The 27971-nt window shown below is 45.1% G+C and overlaps 2 protein-coding genes across 3 annotated transcripts in view; one reads left to right on the plus strand and one right to left on the minus strand.

Moving 5' to 3' along the window:
- Positions 1-9060: 9060 nt before the first annotated feature.
- On the plus strand, positions 9061-26570 carry LHFPL5 (LHFPL tetraspan subfamily member 5). Of its 2 annotated transcripts, XM_033424164.2 has the most exons (4): positions 9061-10104; positions 14767-15003; positions 18649-18675; positions 20129-26570. In XM_033424164.2, exons 1-3 carry the CDS (start codon positions 9693-9695, stop codon positions 18657-18659), a joined length of 660 nt encoding a protein of 219 aa, XP_033280055.1. In that variant the 5' UTR covers positions 9061-9692; the 3' UTR covers positions 18660-18675; positions 20129-26570. The 2 variants fall into 2 exon arrangements, with proteins under 2 accessions (XP_033280055.1, XP_033280054.1); XM_033424163.2 differs by lacking the exon at positions 18649-18675.
- The window catches only part of SRPK1 (SRSF protein kinase 1), an 81989-nt gene continuing 79400 nt past the window's right edge, over positions 25383-27971 (minus strand). Inside the window, 1 exon segment of the mRNA XM_004267677.3 lies at positions 25383-27864. Coding sequence (XP_004267725.1) covers positions 27680-27864 — 185 coding nt within the window. The 3' untranslated portion in view covers positions 25383-27679.

The raw sequence follows: 27971 nt of genomic DNA on the forward strand, positions 1-27971 counted from the left end.
AGAGCGAGAGGGGGTGGTGGGGCTATAAAAGGGGCCTCACCCACACGTGACCCACCTTCCCAGTCCCACAGGGCCTGCCGTGGGCAGAGACCCAGCTGTGGCCAATCTGCTGGAGTGGGTCCTGATAAGGTAGCTGGGCACCACCTGGCACCTGGTGCCGTGTGTGTGTGTGTGTGTGTGTGTGTGTGTGTGTGTGTGTGTGTGTGTGTGTGTGTGTGTTGGGCGGGGGGTGCTGATACGGCAGCATTGTTAAGAGTGGGAACTCTGGGACACTTTTACCTGTACGAGTTATTAGCTGGGCAAGTTATCTGTTCTGAATCTGTCCCCTTATCTGTCAACTGATAAGAGGTGCGAGAGTTGAGTGAATTAACATATGTTGTATACATAAGACACATAGCCTGGGACAGGGCTCGGCACGTGAGCAGTACACGTTAGCTGCCATCACTGCTGTATTCACCTCTGGCGCCCTGAGCTCTGTGGCAGGGCTGGGACTAGGGTGAGGCAACTGAGACACCTAGAGTGTGAGCATGTCCTTAAATTTTGCATCCTAGACACCTCTCTTGCCTCACCCCAGTCTGGGCCCTGCTTTTGACCTCACCCAAACCCAGGTATGTGGCAGTATCAGGCTCGCGTGAGGAGGGGGCCCAGTTTCCCCACCCTCAACCTTCCCAGGCCCCCTCGGGGATTTTCAGGTGGGGCCGGGGCCCTGGGCCTGCGACCAGCCCTGCGACCCCTGGCCGAGGGGTGTGTGTTCTCCCTCCAGGTGTACCGCCCTCCCACCCTCCCACCGGGGGTGACTGCAGGAGTGATTTAGGGGCGCTTAGGAAGTCCTTCTCCAGCGACTCTCTCCCGTTCCTTTCCACTTCATTTAACATGTGCAATTCCAGCATTAAAGACTCACCACTTTAGTTAATGCTCCACTCACCCCGTCCCCCACCCCAGGCCACGTGTGGGCGCGAGCCGTCGTTAGTCCTGGCTGAGGTTGAGGGTCTCGTGAGCCTCTGATGGCCTGGGCTGAAGGCTGGGAAGGGCACAGCTGCCTGAGTGTGCTCAGCTGTGGGACCAGAGCAGCTTTCCCTGAAGGACTGTTCATTGTAGCAAAGCACCCCTTCCCCAACCCAGAGGTGGAAGACGGCCCCGCTGGGGAGGCCCCAGACTGGGTTGCCTTTATCCTGGCTTCAAAACTCACCATAACTAGCTACATGACCTTGGACAAGTTATTTGAATTTGTAATCTCTGTGAGCCTAAGTTTTTTTATCGAGGCAAAGAGGTTGATAGCTCTTAGTAAAATGAGGATTGAATAAGACAGTGTATGTGAAACCCCATAGAAGTGCCTGGCACACAGTAGGTGCTCAGCCTGTGTAGCCACCCCCTGTCACTCCCCCTTATAGCACTGAGGGTGGCGTAGAGAGAAGCAGCTGGAGGAACCAGCCAGGAGACCCTCAAAATGAGAGAAACCCACCCAATTCCAGAGACATGGAAATGCCATTGATTAAAGGAGCGCTATCTTCTCTTATTTTTAGGGAACTCAGTGTTTAAAACCACTTTCCCCCATGAGCTCATCCTGACCCCTCCTTCTCTCCCCACCCTTCTGTTCCCTTCTCACAAGTCAAGACTAGGGGGCCTGGGAAGAAACTGGAACCGAGGAGCTGTTTCTATCTGTGATTGAAGCTATGAAACTGCATCAGTCCTAGTATTGCCAGCAGCTCATGGCCACCTTCCCAGAGGACAAAGAATGGAGATTTTTCCATTACAAATGAAGAATATAGCAAAGAGAACTTTGGCAACGTTTGTGCTTCCAAAATGTAAGCAAGATGTAATTAAGGACTTTTTGGACCAAAACCTCATATGGTCTAACCACCCTTTCTCCAATGTAAAGAGTGTTTTGCTTTGGGTTTTTCACCCTCAAAAAAGAACCAGTTTTACTGTATGTAATGTAGATACTGCATCTCAATTAAAAAACAAACAGGGACTTCCCTGGCGGTCCGGTGGTTAAGGCTCCACGCTTCCACAGCAGGGGGGATGGGTTCCATCCCTGGTCTGGGTACTAAGATCCGGCAAGCCACGTGGCACGGCCAAAACCAACAAACAAACAAATAAAAGGGGACAAAATTCTCCCTGGTCAAGTCCTACCACCTGGGATGGTGGGAGATGGGTGTTGTCATGCCTCCTGGTCAGTGGGGTTGGGCCACAGTGGCTGTAGACCCAGAGATGTGGCAAACTCCTCTCGGGTGTCACCCAGTCTTCGTTCGCCAAGATCCACCCCAGACACACAAGGACGGGCCTCTGGCAGCCACGTTAGTAAATGAGACTGTCTTTGCACCCCACCACTGGACAGACTAGACAGGGAATGGACATCTGACCCAAGGCCCTCTCCTGGGATGTAGGCCTGTGCCCACCAGCTCGCCTTCAAGCTGATCTGAAACATGGAACTAGGGAAGCCCAGGAAGGCAGTTTTCTGACATGCTGATGAAGACGTGGAGAAAGCTGGACTGCAGAGGGGAGGAAGAATGGATTCACCATTTGGGAAGAAGCAGCGTCAGCCGTGCCCTGACTTGCTGATGGATTTCCAGGTCCTGGTTACACATACTTGCACACACACACACACACACCCTTCCCATGGCTGCTGCATTCCTGCCCCTATGGGACCTGAAACTCCCCTATAACACATTCCCTTTACATAAGCCACAAACACAGGCAACGCAGTTCTGGGAAGGGGCTCACAGCTCTGGATCAAGGTCAGATGTGCGACAGCCCTGGAGTCAGCTTGTGGAGCAGACAGGGAATCCACTCAAGATTCAAATTCCCAATCAAGAGACTCAGGTTGACTTAGTTTGGGTCCTCCAGACCCCTACTCATGATCTGCACTGGGCAGAGTCCTGAGGGGGATGGAAAGGGGAGGAGCAGTTCTCCAAATAGAGAGTGAGTTTTTGTTACCAAAGAAAGGGGAAAGGGGCTTCCCTGGTGGCGCAGTGATTGAGAGTCCGCCTGCCGATGCAGGGGACACAGGTTCGTGCCCCGGTCCGGGAAGATCCCACATGCCGCGGAGCGGCTGGGCCTGTGAGCCATGGCCACTGAGCCTGCGCGTCCGGATCCTGTGCTCCGCAACGGGAGAGGCCGCAACAGTGAGAGGCCCGTGTACTGCAAAAAAAAAAAAAAAAAAAAAAGAAAGGGGAAGGATTATTTCTGGGATGTGCAATAATTTTAGCTTTTAAATTTACATTGACCATCCAGTCTCCATTTTGTTTAGGTGAGGGTAGGAAATGAGACATTCAGTGACTTTCAGGTTACCAGTCTTTAATTCAATACTCAGCCTTTAGGGTTCCCCTCACCACCCCATTCTCCTGGCCAAGATCGGATTGAGTGTGGAGTGAAGCTTATGTGGCTTCAGGAATTAGGGGAAGGGGTCCTTTTGATCCTCTGGGCCCTCAATGGCTGCTGTGAAGATGTCCCTTGTCCCACCTCAGCCTTCTGGTCCTGCTGAAATCTGTGCTCTGTTCTCTTAGCACGGCCCCTCCCTTCGCTGGTCAACAAACACATGAACTCTTTTTTTCCCATAATTTATAATGCTCACTCCTTGCTAGTGTTCCCTTCAAACACATCACAACCATCCTCTGAAGAAAGCTAGGGAGACGGCCCAAAGTGTCATCAGTCATTACTCCAGCGCTAGGTCCAGGACGTCTGTGTTATGTCACCCCTCTTTTAGTTTGGTCACAATCACATCTCAGTATTCTACAGCTCAGGGACTAAATATTAAAGTTAGCCATCATCAAAGAAGAGAGAGTTAGTAGGGTATATAAATATACACATGACACATCAAGAATGAAAATCTGGGTAGACAGTAGAGTCCTCTTTTTTTTTTTAATTGTTGGCTGCGCCGCACAGCATGCGGTATCTTAGTTCCCCAACCAGGGATGGAACCCATGCCCCCTGCAGTGGAAGCATGGAGTCTCAACCACTGGACCACAGGGAAGTCTCTAGAGTCCTCCTTTCTTCAGGCACCATGTGTCTGTAGACAGTGCTTGTGACTTTCATCCTCCATCTCCCATCCTGTTCCTTTTGCTCTCAGCCAGCATCTCTGCTGATCAGGGTTCTTTATGCTGTACAGTGACCCAGACCTTCTAGCCCTGAGATATCTGGGCCCTTGATGGGCCTGACCCTGTGTTGGGTTACTGAAGCCTTCGTTAATTTGTTTCTTCCTTCCATTCATTTTTTTATACTGGACACGGTAATAATAGGAGGCAGCCCATGCATATGTTCCACACATACCTCTCTGTTCCCTTTGTGTAACAGCACACTCTCTCCCCTGGACAGTCAGGATTTGGTACCCTACCAACATGAGTAACCCCCCCTTTTAAAAAATTAAAGTATAATTGACACAGAAAATCCACCCTTTATAATATACAGTTCCATGAGTTTTGACAAACGCATACATCATGGAACCAACACCCCAATCAAGATACAGAACACTTCCATCACCTAAAACAAAATTCCCTTGTATGATTCCTTTATAATCAACCCCACCACCAGATCCTGGCAACCACAAATCTGTTTTATTTCCCTATAGTTTTGCCTTTTCTGTATGTAATATAGATGAAATCACACAGTTCGTATATATTTCTCTTGGGGGGTGGTGTCTCGCTTCTTTTACTTGACACCTTTGAGATTCAGGCATGCTGTTGCAGGTTGCAGTAGCTACTTACTTTTTATTGCTGAGTAGTAGTCCATTGTCTGGGTGGAAGTCCATTGTCTGGAAGTAGTCCATTGTCATTTCCCATCTGAAAGACATTTGGTTTATTTCTGAAAAGTTTTGGGCAATTATGGATAAAGCTGCTACACATATTCATGTTTTTGTGTGTGTGTGAACACAAGTTTTCATTTCTCTGAGAAAAACACCCAGGACTGAGATGGCTGAGTCTCACGGCAAATGTTTGTTTCCATTTCTGAGAGACGTCAAACTGTTTTCCAAAGTGGCTGAACAAATATGCATTCCCACCAGCAACATACAAAAGTTCCAGTTGCTCCACATCCTTGCCAGTACTTGACATTGTCAGTTTTGGGGGGTTTTGTTTTTAATTGAGCCTTTCTCACTGGTGTATAATGGTATGTGCGGTTTAATTTGCGTTCGCCTACTGACTAATGATGTTGAGTGCTTTTTCATGTGCTTAATTGCCATCCATATATCTTCTTTGAAAGAAGTATTTGTGTGAATCTTTTGCCATCCAATCTTTAAATGGGTTGCTTGTTTTCTTATTACTGAGTTTTGAGAGTTATAGATGTCATACCAGGAGCTCAAAGTTTGTTGATATTGTTGGGGGCCAGTAGTGACTGGCTGTATTGGCTTTGATGGAAGATTCATCCACAGTTTCCATCTGTCCCACCGTGGACACATTGCTAGGGGTCTTTGAGCCAGTGCACGGTGGGATTGGAATGGGGGTGCTGAGGAAGGAGGCTGGCTAGCATTCACAGAGTGAATCATTCTGTCCAACCGATGTTAAAAGACTCTGTAGTAGCAGGCCTCTGGAGTACATTCCCATTGAACCCAAATACTCTCTAGTTTGTGCCCCTATTCTGAAGGCTCCCTTTCCCCAAACTTTTACTTAACTCTCCAAACTTACTCTAAGATAATGACCATATGACCGGTCCATTATCTGCTGCCCACAAAGTGGTGTTCATCTGTACCTTAGGCCCTCTCCCCTTACAGGAGAGTTGGTACATTTCCTGAGGTGCCGTAACAAATTACTACAAACTAGGTGGCTTAAAACAACACATGTGTTCACTTATAATTCTGGAGGCCAGAAGTGGAAATCAAGGAGTCAGCAGGGCTGCACTCCCTGCAGAGGCTCTAGGGAAGGATCCACTCCCCACCCCTTCTAGCTTCTGGTGGTTGCCAGCTTCCCTGGCTGTGGCTGCATCGTTCCAGTCCCTGCCTCCATAGGCATGTCGCCTTTTCTTCTTTGTCTTCTTGTCTGTGTCTCTTAGAAGGACACTTGTCATTGGATTTAGGACCCCCCCCTCGAGATAATCTGATAGGATCTCCTTATCTCAAAATCCTCCATTTAATTATATCTGCAAAGAACCCTCTTCCAAATAATGTAACCTTCATAGGTTCTGGGGATTAGGATGTATTGATAGATCTTTTGGGGATAGATAGTTACAGCACTTGAAGTTCTACCTTCCATGAATATTTCCCTTCCCTGCTGTCCTCAGGACCTTCCCATGGAGGGTGGGATGTCATGCCACAGCAATCCATGGTTACCTGGTGCCAGCATGCTCTCTCTAGAGCAGGCCGAGGAAGGGGCTTCAATTCCACAGTGAGAGAAGAGGCTCAACATCCCCCCGCAGGACACACACAGCAGGGTATCACCCGCACATAGGAAGGAGGTTAGGAGGCTGGTCAGCCAAAACCAAAAACAATATGACAAAAGTCCACTAGAGACAGGAGCCACCACCCCTGCACCTTTCCAGGCATTGATAGTGACTGATTTCTACAGCTCCCACGGGCACATAATACTGTTTTTGATTTATTATTTGGAGAATGAGAGGGAGCACCAGGGGCATTGGTTTAGCTCTTCCTAGTATATTACCCTTTAGCTCAAGGGTCAGGGGGCCAAGGTGAGGATTCTACCAGTTCCTGAGGTGATCTGGTCTAACCATGCAGGAGCATGGGGTGGGTTAAAGGCCTTGCAGTTCAGTCCTTTCATACACCTGAATCTTATTTTAAGGGTCCTATGCCCTCTAGCAACAAGACTTAATGAATTCTTTGAGCACATAAAGGTCTTGCAATTCATTTTATTCCTTGAATCAATAATCTAGACAACTGGGCTTGTCTCGCTTGACATTATTCATTGCCTTTATAAGCAGTCACCCTACTCTGTGTTCCTGATTTCTTCATTACCTTTCAATCTGTCTGTGGCCAAAGCTACTCAGTTCCCCAGAACTTGACCCCCAGAGGGCACATGATCCCTATTTTTTGCAGCTGATAATTTGATTAGCTGCTTCTCCTCTCCGTATCATGGGCTGCGGTTTTCCCAACTCCAGACATAAACAGGAATATCAGAGTCTTTTGTCTGAAGCCTGGGCCTGAAACTCCCTTTCTGGTGCTAATATTTGGATCAGGTTAGGGTTCTTTTTTTATTCGGCCTCACAGCTTGCAGGATCTTAGTTCCCTGACCAGAGATTGAACCCGTGCCCTTGCAGTGAAAGTGCTGAGTCCTAACCACTGGACTGCCAGGGAATTTCCCAGATTAGGGCTCTTTGATGCCAATAGCGAAAACCTACTCTAGCTAATGAAAGCAAAAAAGAAGGAAATGGAAAGATAGTGGGTGAGTCACAGAGCTGAAGATGGAACAGAGCCACCTGTCTTGGGTGGGGCAGGAATCAAGGTGGCTCTAAAGCTCCTAGTAGCAGGAGTTTATGGATTATCTCTTGAGGATGTTGCCAAGCCCTGACTAAACAATACCTTTTTTTCCTCATGTCAATCCACCACCAATTCAGATTCCCTAGAGAGAGACTGATGGCCTAGCTTGGGTCACACACCCAGACCTGTCTCTAGGGTCTGTGTGCCCTGTGATTGGCTATCCCACCAGAACCTCAGAAAGCAAGAGAGCCTTCTCTCAGAGGCAGGGGAAGTTCTGCTGGTCAGGCCAAACAAAGAATGTCCATCAGCTCCTAAGAGCTTGGCCCCAGGTTAGGGCCTTTTCTGAATGGGGGAACATACAGCCCCTGCTCTGGGGAAGCTCCCAGTCTGATGGTGGAGACACAGGCCATGCCTTGATGAACTTCCAGTCTGATGGCAAAGACTGGTCACAAAACCAGAGATTTAAGAGGAAGAGGAAACATAGGTAACAGCACAAATATGTTTAATGCAAGGTTCTTTTTAATAGTGAAAAATTGGAAACTGTCAAAATACCCCCAAAGGGGAGAATAATTAAACAATTATTACATAAAGACTAAAATCATGTTTTTGAAAAACTAGTAATGTGAGAAAAAAATCGGATGCTAAATACGTGTACATTATTATCCAACTGTGTAAAGCAGTATGTCCAGGAGGAGGGAAATACACCAATATGTTAACAGAGGTAATAATAATAACAATAGTAATAGTAATAGTAATAATACTAAAAAACATTTCTGAGCACTTTTATATGTGAGGCCCTGGGCTAAACATTTTACATATGTTATTTTACCTAACCGTTATGTGACAGATACTATTATCATCCCCATCTTATAGATGAATAAACTGAGGCTTGGGAAAGTTACATCCTTAGCTAACAAGTGGCTGACTCAAATCCAGACCTGCCTAAAGCTCCCAGTTTGGGGTTATGAGTGATTTTTATTCTCTTATGTAACTTTCTTGAATTTTTCTATATACTAATCATGTATTTACCTATAAATTCAGGAAAAATATAGATATTTTGAAAAAGAGGGGAAAAAAGGAAATATGCAGGGGGGTGAGGGAGGGATGGACTGGGAGTTTGGGGTTAGTAGATGCAAACTATTACATATAGAATGGATCAGCAACAAGGTCCTACTGTATAGCACAGGGAACTATATTCAATGTCCTGGGATAAAACATAATGGAAAAGAATTAAAAAAGAATGTGTATATGTGTATAACCGGGTCACTTTTGCTGTACAGCAGAAATTAACACAACATTGTAAATCAACTATACTTCAATAAAAAATAAATTTAAAAAAAGAAATAGGTAACAAAAATATAAACAAGAGGAGAAAGACATTGTATTGAACAAAAAGCATATGTTAAGGTCTGAGAAGGCTCATAAGAACTGTTCTTTACTTTGTAGCTTCTATTATCACCCTATCGGTCTGCATTGCAAATACACATATATTTACATATATGTAAATACCTCACGGTCCTTGAGAGCAGGGGCTCTGTCCTTTTTATTCTATGGTTCTTGCTGAGGGAAGACATCCTCCAACATAGGGCGTAGTACACAATAGGCTCTTAGTAATTGTCGATTGAGTGATAGGGACGAGAAACCAGTGACCCGGAAGGCGTTGCTGGCCTCCGGGGTATTGGAGGTTCCGGGAGGATGACTAGGGAGCCAGGGAGCGGTGGGATGGGATACGGACTGCGCTCAAGAATCGCTTTTGCGGCTGGAAACCAAGCGAGAGGAATGTGGCAACCGCAGCCTCACGCCTTCAATTCTTGCCTTCCCTGCTCAGGAGGGTGAAGGGGGGCCTTGATTCCCAGTGGCGGGGGTGTGCAGTGAGTAGGTCGGCCGCTCTGCACCTATCTCTGCCCGGAGTCCCGAGGCGCTGGCCACGGTGCTGAAAGCAGTGCTCTCGGAGGAGGGAGGGAGGAGGAGCCGGGCCGCGCGAAGGGGGCGGAGCTCTCTGGTGCTCTCAGCTGGCATTGGGGGCGGGGCAGGGCGGCGCCAGCAGGCCCGAGACCACGGCGGGTTTGAGAGGAGGTAGGAGACAGGAGACAGCCCGGCTAGAGCAAGAGGGGACACAGGCACCTGGACAAGCTTCCCCTGAAGAGGCCAAGGTCATCTCCCCTGTCCTATTAGTCCTCTTTTTTCTACCTTGGAGGGAGCCTTACCTTGTGCCCTGACCTCCGCCTTCTCTCCAAACCTGGCTGAGGGGTGACCCACTTCCGGGCCTCCATCCATCCGCAAAGCCACTTCCAGCCCACAAGTCCCCAGCCCAGGACCCAGTGCCCTCACCATGGTGAAGTTGCTGCCTGCCCAGGAGGCAGCCAGGATCTACCATACCAACTATGTGCGGAACTCGAGGGCCGTAGGTGTGATGTGGGGCACACTCACCATCTGCTTCTCCGTGCTGGTCATGGCGCTCTTCATCCAGCCCTACTGGATAGGTGACAGCGTCAGCACACCCCAGGCAGGCTACTTTGGCCTTTTCTCCTACTGCGTGGGCAACGTGCTGTCGTCTGAGCTTATCTGCAAGGGTGGCCCGCTGGACTTCTCCTCCATCCCCTCTAGAGCCTTCAAGACTGCCATGTTCTTTGTGGCCTTGGCCATGTTCCTCATCATCGGCTCCATCATCTGCTTCAGCCTGTTCTTTGTCTGCAACACGGCCACTGTCTACAAGATCTGCGCATGGATGCAGCTGGCTGCGGGTGAGCAGGAATAGCAGGAGGGATAGCGGGAGGGCAGGCAGGGGCCCACCTTCTGTGGAGTCTCTGAGCCTCCTATTCAGCTGTCCTCCTTTATAGCGCAGCCATACTCAGTGCCCTGCAGATACCTTGGAAGAGTAATTAGAGAGTCTTAGGATGGCTGAGACCAGAAAGGCCTTAGAGATCAAATTGTTCAACCTCCTCTTCCTGTAGATGAGGAACTGAGGTCAAGAGAGGGGAAATGATTTTCCCAGGAGCAAGTCACTTATGGTAGAGTGAAGGTCTTTGTTCCCTAATTATAGGATTCCATACTTGATGCAGCAATTGTGAGCATTTGAGGCAGCAAGTGGAAGTGATATTTTGTGATGGGGGAGGGGAATAGGGTCTTTTAGAACTATGTGGGGTAGGTGGCTACTGGTGGTGTTCAGAGGCAAGGCCTTCCCTGTCCTCCTTTTCCTGCTTCTGGCCCCAGGCAGGCCACTGGGTCCTTGGGCCAGCTGGTCCTGCTCTCCTCTAGAGCCCAGAAAGGGATGCCTAAGACCTTGTCCTGCAGCCCTTGGTCCCTCCAAGGACCACACGCAGACTGTCCATACTAGGGAAACGTCCAGGAGCCTTGTTAGGGACTGAAGACTAGAGTGAAATCATCTTGACATCATTGGTTAGAATGAGAAGCAGTGTTAACAGGGAGAATGGAATAGGGATCAGAATCCCATACAACCAAACATGTAGACTCAAGACTGTCAGAGTTGGAGGGGACCCTAGAGAGCTATAGCATCCTCCCCCCAACTATAGATGAGGAATCTGGGACTGAGAGAGAAGATAAGACTTAGCCAAGGCTACAGCAGATCATCTGGCAACAAAGGCAATAGAATAAAGGCAGTGAGTCCCAAGAACTAGCTGTATTCCAAAGACATTTTTTATTGAGGCACACATTTACATAAGTGTAATGATTTGTAAAGTACTTTCACATGTATCATCTGGAGGAGCCTCATCATGACACAGTGAGGTGGGTTTTCCTCCTGTTTTACAGAAGAGGCTCTTAGCCGGTAACTTGTCTTTTAGCACACAGGTAGTGAGGGACAGAACCTTCGACTCTGAATCGTGTACTCAGGCTACTTACCTGGTTCCAGAGCTGCCTCCCCAATCCCCCTGCCATCTCTCTCTCTCTGTACTCCGTCTATATGATGAGGGAGAGGCTGGGGCAGGGATGAGGCAAGTCTCAGTGGACAGTGGGGAGGAAGAAGGGAGAATGAAGGTTTAGCAGTTCTGTGACAAAGAGGAGTAGAATGGACCCTGGCACGCTTGCCAGCTGGTCCTCCATATCAGAGCTATGGGATGCTGGAAACACAACCCTCCCTCTCCCATTCTCTCCACTGTCCCACTCCCCCAACCTCCTGCAACAGGTGCCATTTGCTGAACAGGCAGTGCTGGGAGGGCCTGGGTAGGGGAGGGGTCACCAGGCCATTTGAGTCAGACCCTGACTGGGTCATGCAGCTGAAGACACCGATAGCAGAGTGGCCAGGTGCCATCCCATGAAACATTTAAGCTGGGGGAGAGCAAAGGTGGTGTCATGTTCCATTCTTCCGTGCTGGGGAAGGGAAGATGAGCCAAAGGGAGGGGTGAGGAGGAGGTATGCCCCACAGCCAGCAGCTGGGAGATTCCTCCATTTGAAGAGACCTAAACCAGTTGGCTTAACCTTGCCAAGAAGCCTGGGGCCAGGGAAGGGAGCAGCAGAAGGGATGGAGAACTGATGAACGGGGCAGGGTGGGGCTGTAACTTGACAAAGGGAAGGAGGACTGATGAACGGGGCAGGGTGGGGCTGTAGCTTAACAAAGCTAATTGAGCTTCTGGATGCCAGGTGTAGGCAGAATGTGGTCCCAGATCCTGAAAACACAGGTAGGGCAATTTGCTTGTCTGAGTTCTGTCAAACTCATCTGTAGAAGGTAGCAACAGTACCCCCATCACAGGGTTCTTGCGAGGATGGGATGTTGTAATGCATGGAAAACACCTTGCACGGTGCCTAACACATGGGAGGTGCTCAGTAAACATGAAAAACACAAAACAACTTTATCAGTCAGGATGGATGGGGTGATGCCACAGTAACAGACAACTCCCAAATCTTAGTGGCTTATGACAAAGGTTTATTTCTTGATAATGGTACATGCTCACTGAGGATCAGTGGAGGGCTCTGCTCTCACTGGGCTCTTCCAGAGCCCAGGCTGATGGAGCATCAGCTGTCATCTGGCTGTCATCATTGCGAAGGGAAAGGGAGCTCTGGAAAGTCTCCATCAGCAGTTAAATGCTCTGGCCTGGAAAAGCACACGGCATTTCTGCTCACGTTTTATTGGCTGAAGGAATTTTTATGAACTTGCCTAACTTCAAGGGAGAGAGGCGAGGAAGTATAATCCTACTATGTACCTGAAATACTTGTAAATAGCTCTAATGACAGCCACATCCATCGAGGTTGCTTCCATCTGACTTCAGTGCCAATAATAATAGCAACAACTAACATTAATTGGCCACTTACCATGTACCAGACACTGCAGTAAGCACTTTCTATACATGGTCACGCGTAACCCTCATAACCCTGTTCCGAGTCAGGTATTATTATCCTTATTTTACAGATGAGAGACTGGAAGTCAGAGAGGGTAAGTAAACTTGCCTGAGAATACCCTGCTGGCCTCTATTTAGAGCCCTGAGACACCACGACGGGATGGACCCCCGCTGTGCCCAGGTAGATGGGTGGGGTGCTCCTAGAGGGCTGTGGCACCCATAGTAACAACCATTTTCCAAGTCGGAGGCCCTGGGATCTTTTCTGAACCCCTGTAGGGAGGTGCTATAGAAGGAGAAGGGGGCCATGCCAGGTACCAGAGGACTTGTCACACACCACGTGGGGAAGAGCACAGGTTTTACCAAAGAGCTCTGGGAGGGTCCCCCTCCTCCATCCTAAGGATCTTCCTGTTTGTCACTAAGTCTAAAATGTCACCACTAAATACATTCGGCTCTTTGGAGAGATGTCAGTCTGGGAGGCTGGGGGAATTAACTTTGAAGTAAAGAAAGTCAGGAGCCATGATAGCAGGTCTTGGCTCTGCCCTCGCTAAATGACTGGGCAACTAACTTAGTTTCTGAGACCTCAGTCTTTTAATCTGAAGATGGGATATTAATACATGGCCTACTTCACAGAACTGTGGTAAGGGTCGAGAGAAAAATGGTACATGAAGTATTTTGTAATCTATAAGAGAAGTATGTAAATGAGCTCCTCCTAGAAAAAAACAAGGACGGTTGATACATTTAGGTGGGGAGGTGGGATCCTTGATCTTTACACTTTGTTGTACTTTTGTTTGATCTGCTAACCTTCCTTGCAAGAGCAAGCAGAGCCCCAGGTTGGTGACTTTGGGTCCTGCGAGGTGCTTCTCCATGGGGCTCCCAGGTAGGGCACAGCTTTGGCACTAAAGAGCCTCCAGGCCTGTGAAAGGAGGGCCAGGGGTGGGAAAGTGGCACAGACAAGGGAAGGAAGGCACCCCCTGCCTGCCTGGCGGTTGTCCTTGGGTTGCCACAGTCACATCCCAGGAATATGTACCTGTCTGGGCAGCTAAGTTGGGGTGGAAATTTGGTGGGCGGGTGTGGGAGTAGTGGAGGGAAGGCGGGGAAGATGAAAATTTTGGCTGTCAATGCTAAATCAATGAAAGCACAGTGTGGCATACTAGCTAACACTCAGGAAATGCCAACTATGTGTCAGGCAAGCTTCTGAGCACTTTTCCAATATTAACTCATTGTAACCTCGCTGCAATCCAAACAGCTAGATACTATTATTATTCGCATTTTACAGATGAGGAAACTGAGGCAAGAAAACTTAAGTAGCTTGCTCTGAGTCACACAGCTAGTTAGTAAAGAGCTGGGCTTGAGATCCAGGCAGCCTTCCCTAGTGTTTCCCAGCTTTTCCTGTTGAGAGAATCACCCAGAAGAGTGCTTTTAAAGACAGGGATTCCTGAACCCAACCCTGACCTGGGAATCAGCATTTTAAACACATTCAGGGAAGTGTGGACAACTGCACTGTTCCGTAGTGGGTAATAGTGTGGAGACCTGTTTGAATGGAAGGTTCATGAAGGAAGCAGCCAGAGATGGGGCTGGAAAACTTCCTGTATTCATTCAATCTAAGATACCTGAGTTGTAGGACACACCATTATTCTATGTGCTGTAAAAAGGAAAAATACTTCTAATCAAATTGTAGCCTAAAGCTTTATTACACTTATTTCAGAGATGTTGGAGTATGAACAAATGTACGTCTGAGGAGTGATGAGTTCTCTGGGCTGGGACCAGATTTTGGGAGGACTTTGAAGCCAGGTGCCTCGTCAAGTCCAAAGTGAGGGGTACAGCTGAGGGCCTGGTAGAACCACCTGGTGCTGTGGCAGAACCTCCCAGGGCTGCGGAGCTCTGCTCTCAGCCTCTACCCCTGACCACTGGCCCCCAGGGGCAAGTAGCTTTAGCTCTTGGAGCCTCAGTTTTCTCCCCCGTGTTCTACAAGAAGGATGGCAGGAGCTGCCCCTTGTGCCTCTCAAGGCTGTTAATAAGAAGGGAGGTGACACGATGACAGCAGTGCAAGGTGGGAGGCAGCAGACGAGCACACCCAGCTTGACACCATCTGTACCCCTCCTGCCCCCTCAGCCACAGGCCTGATGATTGGCTGCCTGGTCTACCCAGATGGTTGGGACTCAAGTGAGGTACGGCGCATGTGCGGGGAGCAGACCGGCAAATACACACTGGGCCACTGCACCATCCGCTGGGCCTTCATGCTGGCCATCCTCAGCATTGGAGACGCCCTCATCCTCTCCTTCCTGGCCTTTGTGCTGGGCTACCGCCAGGACAAGCTGCTCCCTGACGACTATAAGGCCGATGGACAAGGTAATTCTCTCTACCCCAGGGAGGTGAGGCTTCCTCTCTGCCAGGTGCCTGAGGTTTGGCCACTGGCCAAGGGTGAGGACACCAAGACTGATCAAACACAGCCCTTGTCGCAGACGCCAAGGGCCAGTGGAGGGTTGCAGGCTGGCATGCGATAAGGCATTGACAGACCTATGTGGCAGAGGCTGTCTGTGATAAAAGCGTGTCCCCCTGTCCCCCTGTACTCGCAGGGCCTACAGGGCAGAGAGCCCTGGTCCAGCTTGGGGAGCTAGGTGTGGCCTCCCATAGGTGGCACTGAGGCTGGGTCTTGAAGTAACAGGGGAGTTTGCTAGATGGAGAGAGGAACAACAGGGGAGCAAAGGGGATGATGATTTTTTGGGGAAGGAGGAAAGGCAGGTTAGGGCAGAGATGTGACAGCTCCTGGACTGCAGATGGTGGGAGCCTAGCCCCCTTGGGTTAGAGTAGCTTGGGGGTTCTCCGCATATCCATTTTCTGATCTGAGCCTCATTTCCCCTCATTAGAGGGTAGGAGGCAGGTTTTTCCTCATTTTTAAAAAATACCTACTTCACAAGATTGTACTCAGGAACAAGATAAGGATGTCTGCTCTTGTCGCTTCTATTGAAGATTGTATTGGAGGTTACAGCCAGGAAACTTAGTTAAGAAAAAGAAATAAAAGACATCTACTTTGGAGAAGAAGAAGAAAAACTATCTCTATTAGCAGATGACATGATTTTGTATATGGAAAGTCCTAAATAAGCCACTAAAAAACTATTAAAGCTAACATACAACTTCAGCAAGGCTGCAGAATATAAGAACAATATACAAAAATGTATTTGTATACACTAACAATGAACAATCTGAAAATGACATTAAAAAGTTTCTTTTGCAATAGCAACAAAAAGAATAAAATACTTAGGAATAAATTTAACAAAAAAGTAAATGAAAGGTACATGAAAATTAAAAAACATTGTTTAAAGAAAAGGCCTAAGTAAATGGAAACATCCCTGTTCATGGATCAGGAGACTTAATATTGCTGACATGTCAATACTCCCCAAACTGATCTACAGATTTAATGCAATTTCTATCAAAATCCCAGCTGGCTTTTTGATTTTAGGATCGGCTTGTCAATTGGAAATGCAAGAGACCCAGAATAGCCAAAACAATCTTGAAGAAGAACAAAGTTGGAGGACACACATGTCCTGATTTCAAAACTTACTAGAGGGGCTTCCCTGGTGGCGCAGTGGTTGAGAGTCTGCCTGTCGATGCAGGGGACACGGGTTTGTGCCCCGGTCCGGGAGGACCCCACATGCCACGGAGTGGCTATGCCCGTGAGCCATGGCCGCTGAGCCTGCGCGTCTGGAGCCTGTGCTCCGCAACGGGAGAGGCCACAACAGTGAGAGGCCCGCGTACCGCAAAAACAAAAACAAAAACAAAAAAAACACAAAAAACTTACTAGAAAGATACAATAATCAAGACGGTGTGGTACTGACATACGGATAGACATACAGATCAATGGAATAAAATAGAAATAAAACCAAACATCTACGACCGACTGATTTCAGCAAGGGTGCCCAAGACCATTCAATGGGGAAAAGAATAGTCTTTTCAATAAATGGTGCTGGGACAACCAGATATCTATATGCAAAAGAATGAAGTTGGGCCACCTACCACACATCATATACAAAAATTAACTCAAAATGGATCAAAGACCTAAATGTAAGATATAAAATTATAAAACTCTTAGATCTTGGATTAGGCAATGGTTTCCTAGATTTGACACCTAATACACAAGTACCAAAGAAAAAAATAAACTAGATTTCATCAAAATTGAAAACTTTTTTTTTTTTTCCCCCCGTACGCGGGCCTCTCACTGTTGTGGCCTCTCCAATTGCGGAGCACAGGCTCTGGACACGCAGGCTCAGCGGCCATGGCTCACGGGCCTAGCTGCTCCGTGGCACATGGGATCTTCCCAGACCGGGGCACGAACCCGTGTCCCTTGCATCGGCAGGCGGACTCTCGACCACTGCGCCACCAGGGAAGCCCAAAACTGAAAACTTTGTGCTTCGAAGTACACCATCATGAAAGTGATGACAACCCATAGATTGGGAGAAAATATTTGCAAATCATAATCATAATGCTAGTATCCAGAGTATATTAAGAACTCCTACAACTCAACAATAATAAAAAATAACCCAATTTTTTAAATGGGCAAAGGATTTTTTTTTTTAAGTATACAGTTTTAATTTATTTATTTGGCTGCGCCGGGTCTTCGTTGCAGCACGCGGGATCTTCGTTGCCGTGTGCAGGATTTTAGTTGTGGCATGCAGGCTCTTAGTTGCAGCATGTGGGATCTAGTTCCCTGACCAGGGATCCAACCTGGGCCCCCTGCATTGGGAGCATGGAGTATTAACCACTGCACCACTGGGGAAGTCCCAAATGGGCAAAGGATTTGAATAGACTTTTCTTCAAAGAAGATATACAAATGGCCAAAAAGCACATGAGAAGATACTCAACATCATTAGTCATTATGAAAATGCAAATCAAAACCACAATGAGATATCACTTCACACCCACTAGGATGGCTGTAACAAAAAAGATGAACAATAACGAGTACTGATGAGCATGTGGAGAAATTGGAATCCTCGTACGTTGCTATAGAAAATGTAAAATTGTGCAGTTGCTGTAGAAAACAGAATGGCAGTTCTTCAAATGATTAAACAGAGTTACCACGTGACCCAGCAATTCCACTCCTAGGTATATACACAAGAAAATTGAAAACATATGTTCACACAAAAACTTGTACACATGTTCATAGTAGCATAACAGTCATGCATCTGATGACTGAATGAACATAATGTGTATATCCATACAATGAGTTATTATTCAGCCATAAAAAGGAATGAAGTACTGGTAATTGCTATAGTGTGGAAGAAAACATTGAAGCCAGATACAAAAGACCAGATACTGTATGACCCCATTTATATGAAATGTTCAGAACTGGCAAATCCACAGAGACAGGAAGTAAATTTTAGTATTTCCCCGGGGCTGGGAAGAGGGGGGAATTGGGAGTGATTGCTAAAGTTCACAGGGTTTTTTGGGGGTGATGAAAATGTTCTAGAAGCAGATAGTAGTGATGTACATTGCACAATGTAGTGAATACACTAAAAACCACTGAGTTGTATACTTTAAAGGAGTAAATTTTATGTTAGTAAATTATACTTCAATAAAAAAATAAAAGATTGTGCTGAGGATTAGTGTATATAAAGCACCAACAATACCTGCATATTTTAGGTGATGAATAAATGTTAGTTCTCTCCACCTTCTGTCTTTCCAGTACCTCCACTCTTTATATCATCCATCTGCCCAGCCAATAATAGGACCTGTGCTCCAGGTGCCCACTGACACCTTTAGGTCCAGGGGGGACAGTGAGGGAGGAAGTCTACATTTGGACCTTAAGTCTAGTAAGGGAGACAATCATGCAAGATGGAATCACAAGCTGATAAACATTATGAACAAAAAGTGCACGCTTTCTTGAGAGTGAATAAGAGGAATTTGAACTAGTTTGGAGAGGGAATAGTGTGCAGGGAATTATCCTGAAAACAAGGCTTGGTTGTAAACACATACTGTTCTCTTTTTTTTTTATCGCAGAGGAAGCCTGAAGCAACAGGAGTGTTGGTGCGTAATTTGATTGGAGAGTGGTCTGTGTTCCTTTGGAAGTGCTGTGGCCTCGCAGAATGACTCAGGAAGCTGGGCTGTAGAGCCTAGGGGGAGAGGGGGTAGGGGGGTGGCTGTGGGGTGGGAGGGGGCAGGAGCTGGCTGGCATCTGAGACCTTCACTGAGGGGCAAACAGGAACCCTTTAACTTTACTTGTGTCTTGAGAAGTGGTAAAAGCACAGGGAGAGAAGAAATAATTTAAAACAGGCAGGTGGTTTCATAAACTCATCTTTTTGTGGAGCCTGGCAAACAAGAACAGACTGTTTTTAGAAGTCATTATTGTCATTTGGACCCTTATTTTCAGAAAGAAGTTTACGTGATTTTAAGAGACATAGTGGAAAACCTAATAAAATAGAAAATAAAAGTCATAGAGAAGAAAACAAATATTACAGAAAGCTAGGCTAACAGAATTAGTGTATTGAGTATTAAATTTAGCTCCCTGCTCCCTGATAGCTGAAGCAAAAAGCAAAACACGAATTTAACCAATTTTTATGTCTGGTTGAAAACGAAACACATGTTAATTTCCTTATTGTCATTTCAGTTTCTAAAATGTGATTTAACAAGGACATGAAGGAACACCTTTAAAAAGAAAGAAAGGGTGGAGGAGGAGGGAGGGATGGAGGAAGGAAGAGAAGGAATAGCCCACAACAGTATCACCTCCCTGATAGCTGTCATTTATTGAGGACTTACAGCAGGCCAGGTACTGTGTGTGGGTCGCAGGGATTATCTCCATTTGAACTATTTTATTGATCATTTTTGCTAAGCACCTTCCCATCCTTGACCACAAAGACATACTTTTTTGAATAATGATAAATTAGCATCGTCCCCCCCCCCACACTTATGATTCTTAAACATTAATGTGCATAGCTCACCTGGGGATCTTGTTAAAATTCAGACTGATTCAGTTGGAGTGGTGCCAAGCACTGCATTTCTAACCAGCTCCCCAGCTCCACTGCTGGGTAGGGGTCACACTTCGAGTAGTAAACAGAGTATAAACGTTTTCTCATGTTTTTGCCATGTTCCTTACTGAAGTTTTTAAAAGCCACAAACTCCACAGCACTGGTGTACCATTTCATTGCTAAACGAGACCTTAGTTAGGCATCTAGCACTGCTATCATAGATAACTTTTTGCTCCTGTTGATAAATTCTGGAGTGGAATTACTGAATCAAAGCTAACTACAGCTGTCTGCTTTTTTTTCTTGCACTACATTTATTTACATCTTAAAAGACATTTATGAGTTTTTACTTGAGGGACACTAATACTATCTTATATACTAGTGAGGAAGTTTGCATGTCTGGAGTAGAACTGAATCAAAATGTGAGCATACGTGGGGAAGTTTTGTGTTTTTATTGGCTTAAAAAATGTCAAATTCTATAATCTTGCAATCTTTTTTTTTTTTTTTTAATACCACAGGTCATCTATTTCCCTGACAATGGAAAATGAGGGAATCAAATTCTTCAGAAACAGAAACTTGTTCCTTCCATGCTTCCCTGTATCTGCTGCTCTAGGCCTGAAATCCTGAAGCCTTTCATTATAGGATGCCAATCTCCTGAGACAAGACCTCTTACTGTATCGGGAAAACTCCAGCAAGGAAGAACTACAGTGACCACATACAAGATATTCAGAGACACGTGTTTAACTCTCCTGACTGGGGACCCACTTTCTCTTCCTATCCTTTCACACCAGCAAATTGCTTTACCCTCTTGAGGCCTCTCCGTAAAATGAGAGCAGGATGAGTCTATGTCTAGGGGCCTCCCAGGTGAGTCCCTAACAGTCTAATTCACTGAGGATACTTGTTTGAAAGCACCCAGAAATTAACACCCAGCTCTGAGAGGGCGATGAAGAAGAGGTGGCTGTAAGCATGCTGGATCATTTCAGGTTGAGGTTTAGGGAGTCCTTTGCTTTTTTCTTTTCAGGTTGTTTTCTTATTGATGCTCAGAGATGGGTAAGGAACAGAAAGGTCACCGGAACCTGAGTCCATCAGGATTGGGTGACTTTAGGATCTAAAAACTTTCGAGACTAAATTCTTTTTTCCCTTTGGAACCCAAAATCACATTTTTTCAGTGTCCACACTGACCCAATCAGAATGGGTTACCAGTTTTGGAAAGTTGTTACTTGTGGCCAGGTAATTTGTTAGAGTAATAGATGAACTCTCCTGTAAAAAAAACAACTTTGGACTTGGTACATTAAATGGGGAATCTTTTACCAGTCTCTAGAGGGGAACTCAGTTTAGGTAATACCTCACTGTAGCAAATGCCAAGACAAAGATTAGATTCTTTAGGCGGTTCCCTGCCCTAAGGATGGTATGTATTGCAATAGAAACAGGGTTTTGTTGATTATCTGCAGTGAATGATCCAGGAAGAACAGTGCTTTTTTCTGGTCTTTTGCCTGTTTGCTCAGTAAAGAGAAAACGTGGGTGCTGTTTTCTCACAGGTAGAAAGTGGGTAAATGTCGAACAAAACCATAATGGATCTTGTTGCTTGATCAACCAGCAGTGACACGGAAAACAGGCTTCTTATTCTGGGCTGCAGGGATTATTCAGAGTGCACTGGTTTAAAAGATGCCTTTTAACCAGTGCACTCTTGACAACCTGCCCAGTCAGTGCAGTGTTTCTTCTCCAGTTCAGATAGGCTAGGTATGAGTATCCCAGCATTGTCCCAGTTGATGAGGGGGACTATTAGAATGGGATTTAAGAATGATCACTTTCATGTTTTCTTGTGCTGATAAAATTATTTCATTGTCAGGCATCTACTTTATGCAAGCTTTTATTTTTTATTTTTATTTTTGGTTGCGCGGCTTGTGGGATCTTAGTTCCATGACCAGGGATCAAACCTGGGCCGACGGCAGTAAAAGAGGTCTTAACCACTGGACCGCCAGGGAATTCCCTATGCAAGCTTGATGAACGGATGAGTGACAGAATTTGGCCAATTCTGTAGCTTTGTGACTTTTCTAGATAGATTTGTTCAGTTATTTCTTGTAATTTTACTTTTTATAAAAGGCAAAAGAAAAATTTCTAAAAGCCTCCCTAACTTCAAAATATTTCTCACTGAAATGGCAACCATGGTGGTCCACAGAAGTTTCTGGGGGGCTTAAGGTGCATCTGCCAATAGCCTACACTTTGCTCTCAAGAACAGTGAGTTTCACCAAAGCAGGAGTGTATGTTTACTAATGACCTGTGCTGGGGACAATCTTAAATCTGTTTGAGTCACAGGACTCAGCGTTTCACCTTTTGCTTTATCTTCAAGGAAACTCAGAATTCAACCTCTCCAATAAAGTAATGATTTTGGCTGACACTTAACAACTGCTTATCAGCCCTTTTCAAGTGGCTTTACCTTTAAATTCTTAAAGATGCTTCAAATATCATCTTGGAAAGTATACAGAAAAATTAATACAACCAGCACTCCTCTAAACCAAGTTGAGTTACTCTACTCCTTCCTCTGCCTTGTGCTGGAGCACAGGAATGGTTGTGATGCCCAAGCTTTACCAGTGACTAGCACTGAGCAGGTCAAGAGAGGTAAGAAGGCCTTATCATTTACATCTGAAATGTGAACCAGAAGGGTGTCTTTCCTAAATGCTTTCATTATCTTGCATCTCTGTATTAGTTACCTGTTGCTGCATAACAAATTACCCCTCGACTCAGTGGCTTAAAACATTTCAGTTTCTGTGGGTTAGGAATCAGCAAGGCTTAGCTAGGTGTCTCTGCCTCAGCTAGGTGTCTCTGCCCCAAGGCTTCTCACAGGGCTGCAATTAAGGTGTTGGATCTGCTTCCAAGCTCAGTGGTTGTCTGCAGGACTCAACTTCTCACAGGTTGTTGGGCCGAAGGCCTGAGTTCCTTGCTGGCTGAGGGCCTCTCCAAAGGGCTATTCACCTGGCAACTTGCTTCCCCAGAGCAAGTCTTCCAAGACAGAGCAAGAGCAGGTGCACAGACGGAAGCACCCTTTGTAACCAAATCTAAGTGACATCCTGCTACTTTTGCCTTAATCTGATTGTTAGAACCACCACAAAGTCCAGCCCACGTTAAAGGTGAGGGAATTGCACAAGTGTGTGAATACCAGGAGGTGAGAATCATTGGAGTATTTTAAAAAGTTGTTTCTCATAGTTATTTGTAATTAATTTTCTGCTTAAATGGGCATTTACTAGAATGCTTTACTGGAACAAAGATTAGATTCTAGTAACCGTACATGCTGATGGATACATGTTTGTTTTGTAACAAATTGCTGAAGATGAAGGGCCCTAACCCTCAAACTCACCCCACTTTTGCTATCTAACTTCAAGTATTTATAGTAGGGTCCACTAATTTCCAACACTGACCATACTTTCCTCTATATTTAGTAAATCCAAAGCAACCAATGAAATGTCGTAAGGGCACAACTTCTATGAACATAGCTCAAATTGCAGGCAGCTGATACACTGATACCAACCCAGTTCTGCCAAATGGGAGGGCAAGGCTTGTTACTGTATTATAATGGGCAACAACTAGATATGAATTAAGGACAAAAGAGAAGATTATAAAAAATTGAACCTGGGAGGATATAAAATCAGATTGATCATCTATGTAGTGAAAACCCTCATCCCTTTACAAGGAGTGGTACAGTCAGTAACAGAGTAGGTACTAATGTAAACTTACTTAGTTAAAACTTCTAAACACAAAATGATCTCAAATATTGTTTTTTTTTTAACTGAGATATTTCTGATATCATAAGGACTTGGTGTGGATAAATATTTGCACAAGGACTTAAAAGACAAATGCTTATCACTTGTTTTAAAATTCCACCTTTTAAAAACAAGACTAAAGTGACATAAAAACAAACTTCCTCCTCAGTAGGTCTCAAGATTCATATATATTATCTTTATATAAGTTTAGATATTATCTTTTCATATTGCTTTGAAGACTGAGAAAGAGCTGTAAATTATCAATGCTTTGCTAACTCCAACGGCACCAAATTGGTGGGCAAAACACAAAGGACTGTTGAAACTTCTCTGGTGTCCTAAGACCTTATTTACAGAGTAAATATAAGTTCAGATTCTATTATCAATAAATCATCAATTTTTTGTGATACTCTAAGAGCAAATCACTTTCCTTATAAGGCCAAACTGGAAGACTCTACAGGCGTCAAAAATAAAACAATGAGCAGTGATGAAGTCGATTTGTAACCTGGGCAGGCTCTGGAGCAGCTAAATGGTCTCCCTGTGGACACTCAGGGCTGTAACTCCACCTCAGTTTGACAGTTATTTTGAGATAGCTACAAGCTCCCTTAGAACTTAAGTTTTCCAAAACCCTCAGAGTTCAAGGTCCATACATTTAACACAAAGCTTAGAGAAACTGCCTAAGTTCATCAGTCTGATGAACATACTGGTTTGATGAATTCCAATTTAATTTTTTTTGGTTGTCTTTTTAAACAGGTTACATTCTAGTCAACACTACAGTATGAACACACTACATATGTCTTAAGCATGGCTCAATTAAAACAAACAGAAAAAAACCAGTTTATGTAGTTCAGGGCTGGAGGACTTTTTATGAATAACATTAAAAATACCATAAATAGGAACTTCCCTGGTGGCACAGTGGTTGAGAGTTTGCCTGCCAATGCAGGGGACATGGGTTCGATCCCTGGTCCGGGAAGATCCCACATGCCACGGAGCAACTGAGCCTGTGCTCTAGAGCCTGCAAGCCACAACTACTGAGCCCGTGCACCACAACTACTGAAGCCCATGCGCCCTAGAGCCCACACACAACTACTTAAGCCCACACGCTCTAGGGCCCACATGCCACAACTACTGAGCCCGCGCACCTAGAGCTCGTGCTCCGCAACGAGAAGCCTGCACACAGCAACTAGAGAAATGCCTGTGTGCAGCAACAAAGACCCAGCACAGCCCAGAAATACCACAGATAAAAATGAAAGGCAAATTAAAAACTGGAAAATGTGATGGAAAAATGACAAAGATGTTACCAAATCATCAAACAGGGAAGCATGCCAAAAGAAAGCTGGGTAATTGTAGGCTAATAACCCAAAACTACAAATGGCCAATAAAACCCAAGAAACAAGCTTTTGACTTCACTAGTCATCTAATATGCAAATTAAAACAAGAGATTCCCCTTTTGGGGCAATCAAACTGGCTATTAGGAATAAAATGAGTGAGATTACAATAGGCCCATTCAAATACTGTTGGTCATAGCAAAACAGTTCAACTGTTCTCCACGTAAGTTAGGGAACATTTATTAAAAGCCTTAAAAACGTGCTTACTCTCTGCCCCAGCCATTCCATTTCTAAGAATTTATACTGAGGGGTGAATGAGACAAGTATATGAAAACTTGTGTATAATAGTGGTCATCAGTCCAGTGCCTTTGAGTTCACAAAACTTTTGACATTTTGCACTTTGTGATCTGTGGGGGAAAACCCCCCACAAATACTGCAAAAATGGTATCAAATGTAGGGAATAACAATTTTCTTAGAATTTACCAAAATGTACTTTGTTAAATCCCACCCCATGCCCAATTTAAAGATAGAAGCAAAGCTACAAACCCCCCAAAATGGCATGTGTTTAAGTTACACAGTTTCATGGCATATTTAAATTCAAAAAGCAACTCAACCAATCCTTTCCTCCATTCTGAAGCTAGGTCAGATCAACTTGGGCAACAAATAAACAGAAATCTCCTGGAAACATGTAGGTTATTAAATAATTTGTTTATTGTACTGCATTTACAAAGAAAACAGACAATGCAACCAGTAGAAAGAATAAAAATGTGTTTGGGGTTTTATTTTTTACTGACAGCAAATAGAAATCCTTTAGTGAGATCCTGGCAATTTGACATTATGATTGAGTTCAGGAAAGGTAGATGGGGTGCTTGGAAGATCAAATTCTACAGCTGCCTCTTTCTACGGCTTTTAATTCATCTGGCTCCTTAAGTGATAGAGGAAAAGCCCTTGTTTGGTGGGAAAACATTTCCAAAAAGTTACAGGTTCTCTCTTATTAAAATTTCTCTTCATGTCAGTTGTTAAAACAGGGCCTTCTATTTGTGTGTGTTTGGTTAGTTCACCTTAATGTCATCACCAGAATCCCTGTAATTCCACAATTGTGATTTTACAGCATAGAAAAGAATTCAGTTCTAGTCTGGTATTGCTTTAGATGTATATATCGCTGAAAACCCAAAGTGGATTAGAATTGCTGAAGGATTTTCCCTGCCGTTGTTTGATACAATCTATTTTCTTTATTCTTGATAGGTGCATAGAACAGCCTCACTTCAAATTCTTTCTACAGGAACATGTCTGATTTCAGAACTATCCATCAAGGATCGATGAATGGCTGGCCAGTTATTCAGGGTAATATGTTTACGAGTTAAATGGATTGCATAATTGCACCACTTTTTCCTTTGCCTTTGTTGGTAGATAAATGACAGAATCTAGATTCCAATCTCCTGTAAAGGAAGTTGGCTACCTAACAGTCTCATCGGTGCTTTGCTAGTAGAGCCTCAAGTTGCACCTCCTCGGCTTTCTGTAAATCAGAGTCCTGTAGCCGCTTCTGGAGAATGCTGTAATCCCCAAGGCCCACTTGGTCCGTGCAGAACAAGCAGCTGTGACCCCAATCCTGTCCCTCTTTTGCTTTTCAATATGACCCGAGGAATATATGTAATGTCTAGGGCAAGTCTAGGAGAGGCCCATCCTAAAATAATATTCACAACGCCTTTTCTCATTTAAAAAAAAAAAAAAAAGCCTCAAGTACATTTCAATCATCTCAAAATTTAAAACTTACATTATACAAAGGAATAGCAGCAGAGAATGGCTAACCTTAAACCAAACAAAAAGAGAAAAAAACCCCTACAACCCTCAAAATAAACAATAAAAAAAAAGTGCCATCCCACCCCCCTCCCCTTGGTTCTTGTATCCTGGGATTTCATTTAAGACCTGAATGAAGCCTCTGAGAAAATGAGAAAGGCAAAGCCGTAGGGGGAAACTGCTTTAAGGCTGAATTCTGGACAAGGTAAAGAAAAAGCTGTAAATAAAAGTTGGGGACTGTTTGTAAAAGAACCGAGAACTCTAGGACAGTTGCTTCTCAGATGGGAAATCTCTGAAATCCAGTTTTCCTTTCTAGAGTCATCCTGAATTCTTTAGTTATGGGGCAATAAACTCAAGTGCAATGAGTAAAGTGCCAGCCAGGGATTAAAAAACAAAACAAACAGCCAATCAAAGTAACTCTGCTGGCAGGGTACAGAAGAGACATAGGAAAGGACAGTTTGCAGAATATATGTGGTTCTGAAGAAACTACTAGTCAGTGGTTCCATTTTTGTTTCCATCAAAAATCAGACTGAAGATTCGAGGATCTTAGAGTTATTAAAGGATGAAAGGAATTTGACAGTGCTTTGAACAGTGATAAAATGGTACCCAAATACGGTGTTTATACAGCTCATTTAAAAAGATAGCAGTTTAAAAGTCGCAGAAAAAAATGTGAACATAGAAAACAACAGAAACAATCCAGGAAGATGATGCAGCCTGGATACAGCAAGTTTAATATCTCTGCTGTACACAGAAGTAATACCTTTCCCCTTCTCATCCTTATGCTGGCAATAGGATATGCACTAGAAAATTTGACTCTTAGAGTCAGTGAATAAAAGGATGAGCTCATACATCTTCATAGCTCTTTTTAAAAGGATGCTTATAATTTAAAGGATGTCCTAATGGAAAGACAAGGGTACAGGGGTGAGAGGCTGTTTCACATTTTAGTCCATTAGTCTTTGGCTGAGCCCAATCAAGGCCAAATTCACCTAGGATGCCCAATGGCTGTGGGGGGATCTCCACAGGGTCAAATAAGCAAACCCAAATGAACATGTTGGATTCAACAAAAACCAAAAAACACCCTAGAAACCCTTGAAGGAAGAGCTTCACCCTGAAAAGGGAAGAGGGAAATGGTTGGAGGGGAGGGGCAGAGGGCCAGCGTGTGATCTCTGCTGCAGTGCTGGGCTGGGGCTTAGGAGTTGAGCCAAGGGTGCCGGAGACAATCAGCGGCAGTGGCCCTCTTCTCGGGGATCAACTCCAACATGGGCAGTAAGAAATCTGTGAAACCAGCTGCCTCTTCCTGAGACCATTCATACTTCTCCACCAGAACCTCAAAAAGCCCCCAGGGTTTCAGCTTCGTGATGTGTTTCAGGTCACCTAAGGTAAAGAGAGTACAAAAGAAACTGACCAACACTGACAAGTGACAAGATCCTTTTGTGGAAATGCAGGAACTAATCCAGATAGTCTATGAAGAATCAAATTTT

Source organism: Orcinus orca, chromosome 10 (genome assembly GCF_937001465.1).
Source record: "Orcinus orca chromosome 10, mOrcOrc1.1, whole genome shotgun sequence".
NCBI classification, from domain to species: Eukaryota; Metazoa; Chordata; class Mammalia; order Artiodactyla; family Delphinidae; genus Orcinus; species Orcinus orca.

What these genes read in the sequence shown, in the direction of transcription:
- LHFPL5 (XM_033424163.2), top strand. Translation starts at nt 9,693, where the DNA reads ATGGTGAAGTTGCTGCCTGCCCAGGAGGCAGCCAGGATCTACCATACC. An exon ending in ATGGATGCAGCTGGCTGCGG is followed by an intron (nt 10,105 to 14,766) that starts GTGAGCAGGAAT and finishes CTGCCCCCTCAG; the next exon opens with CCACAGGCCTGATGATTGGC.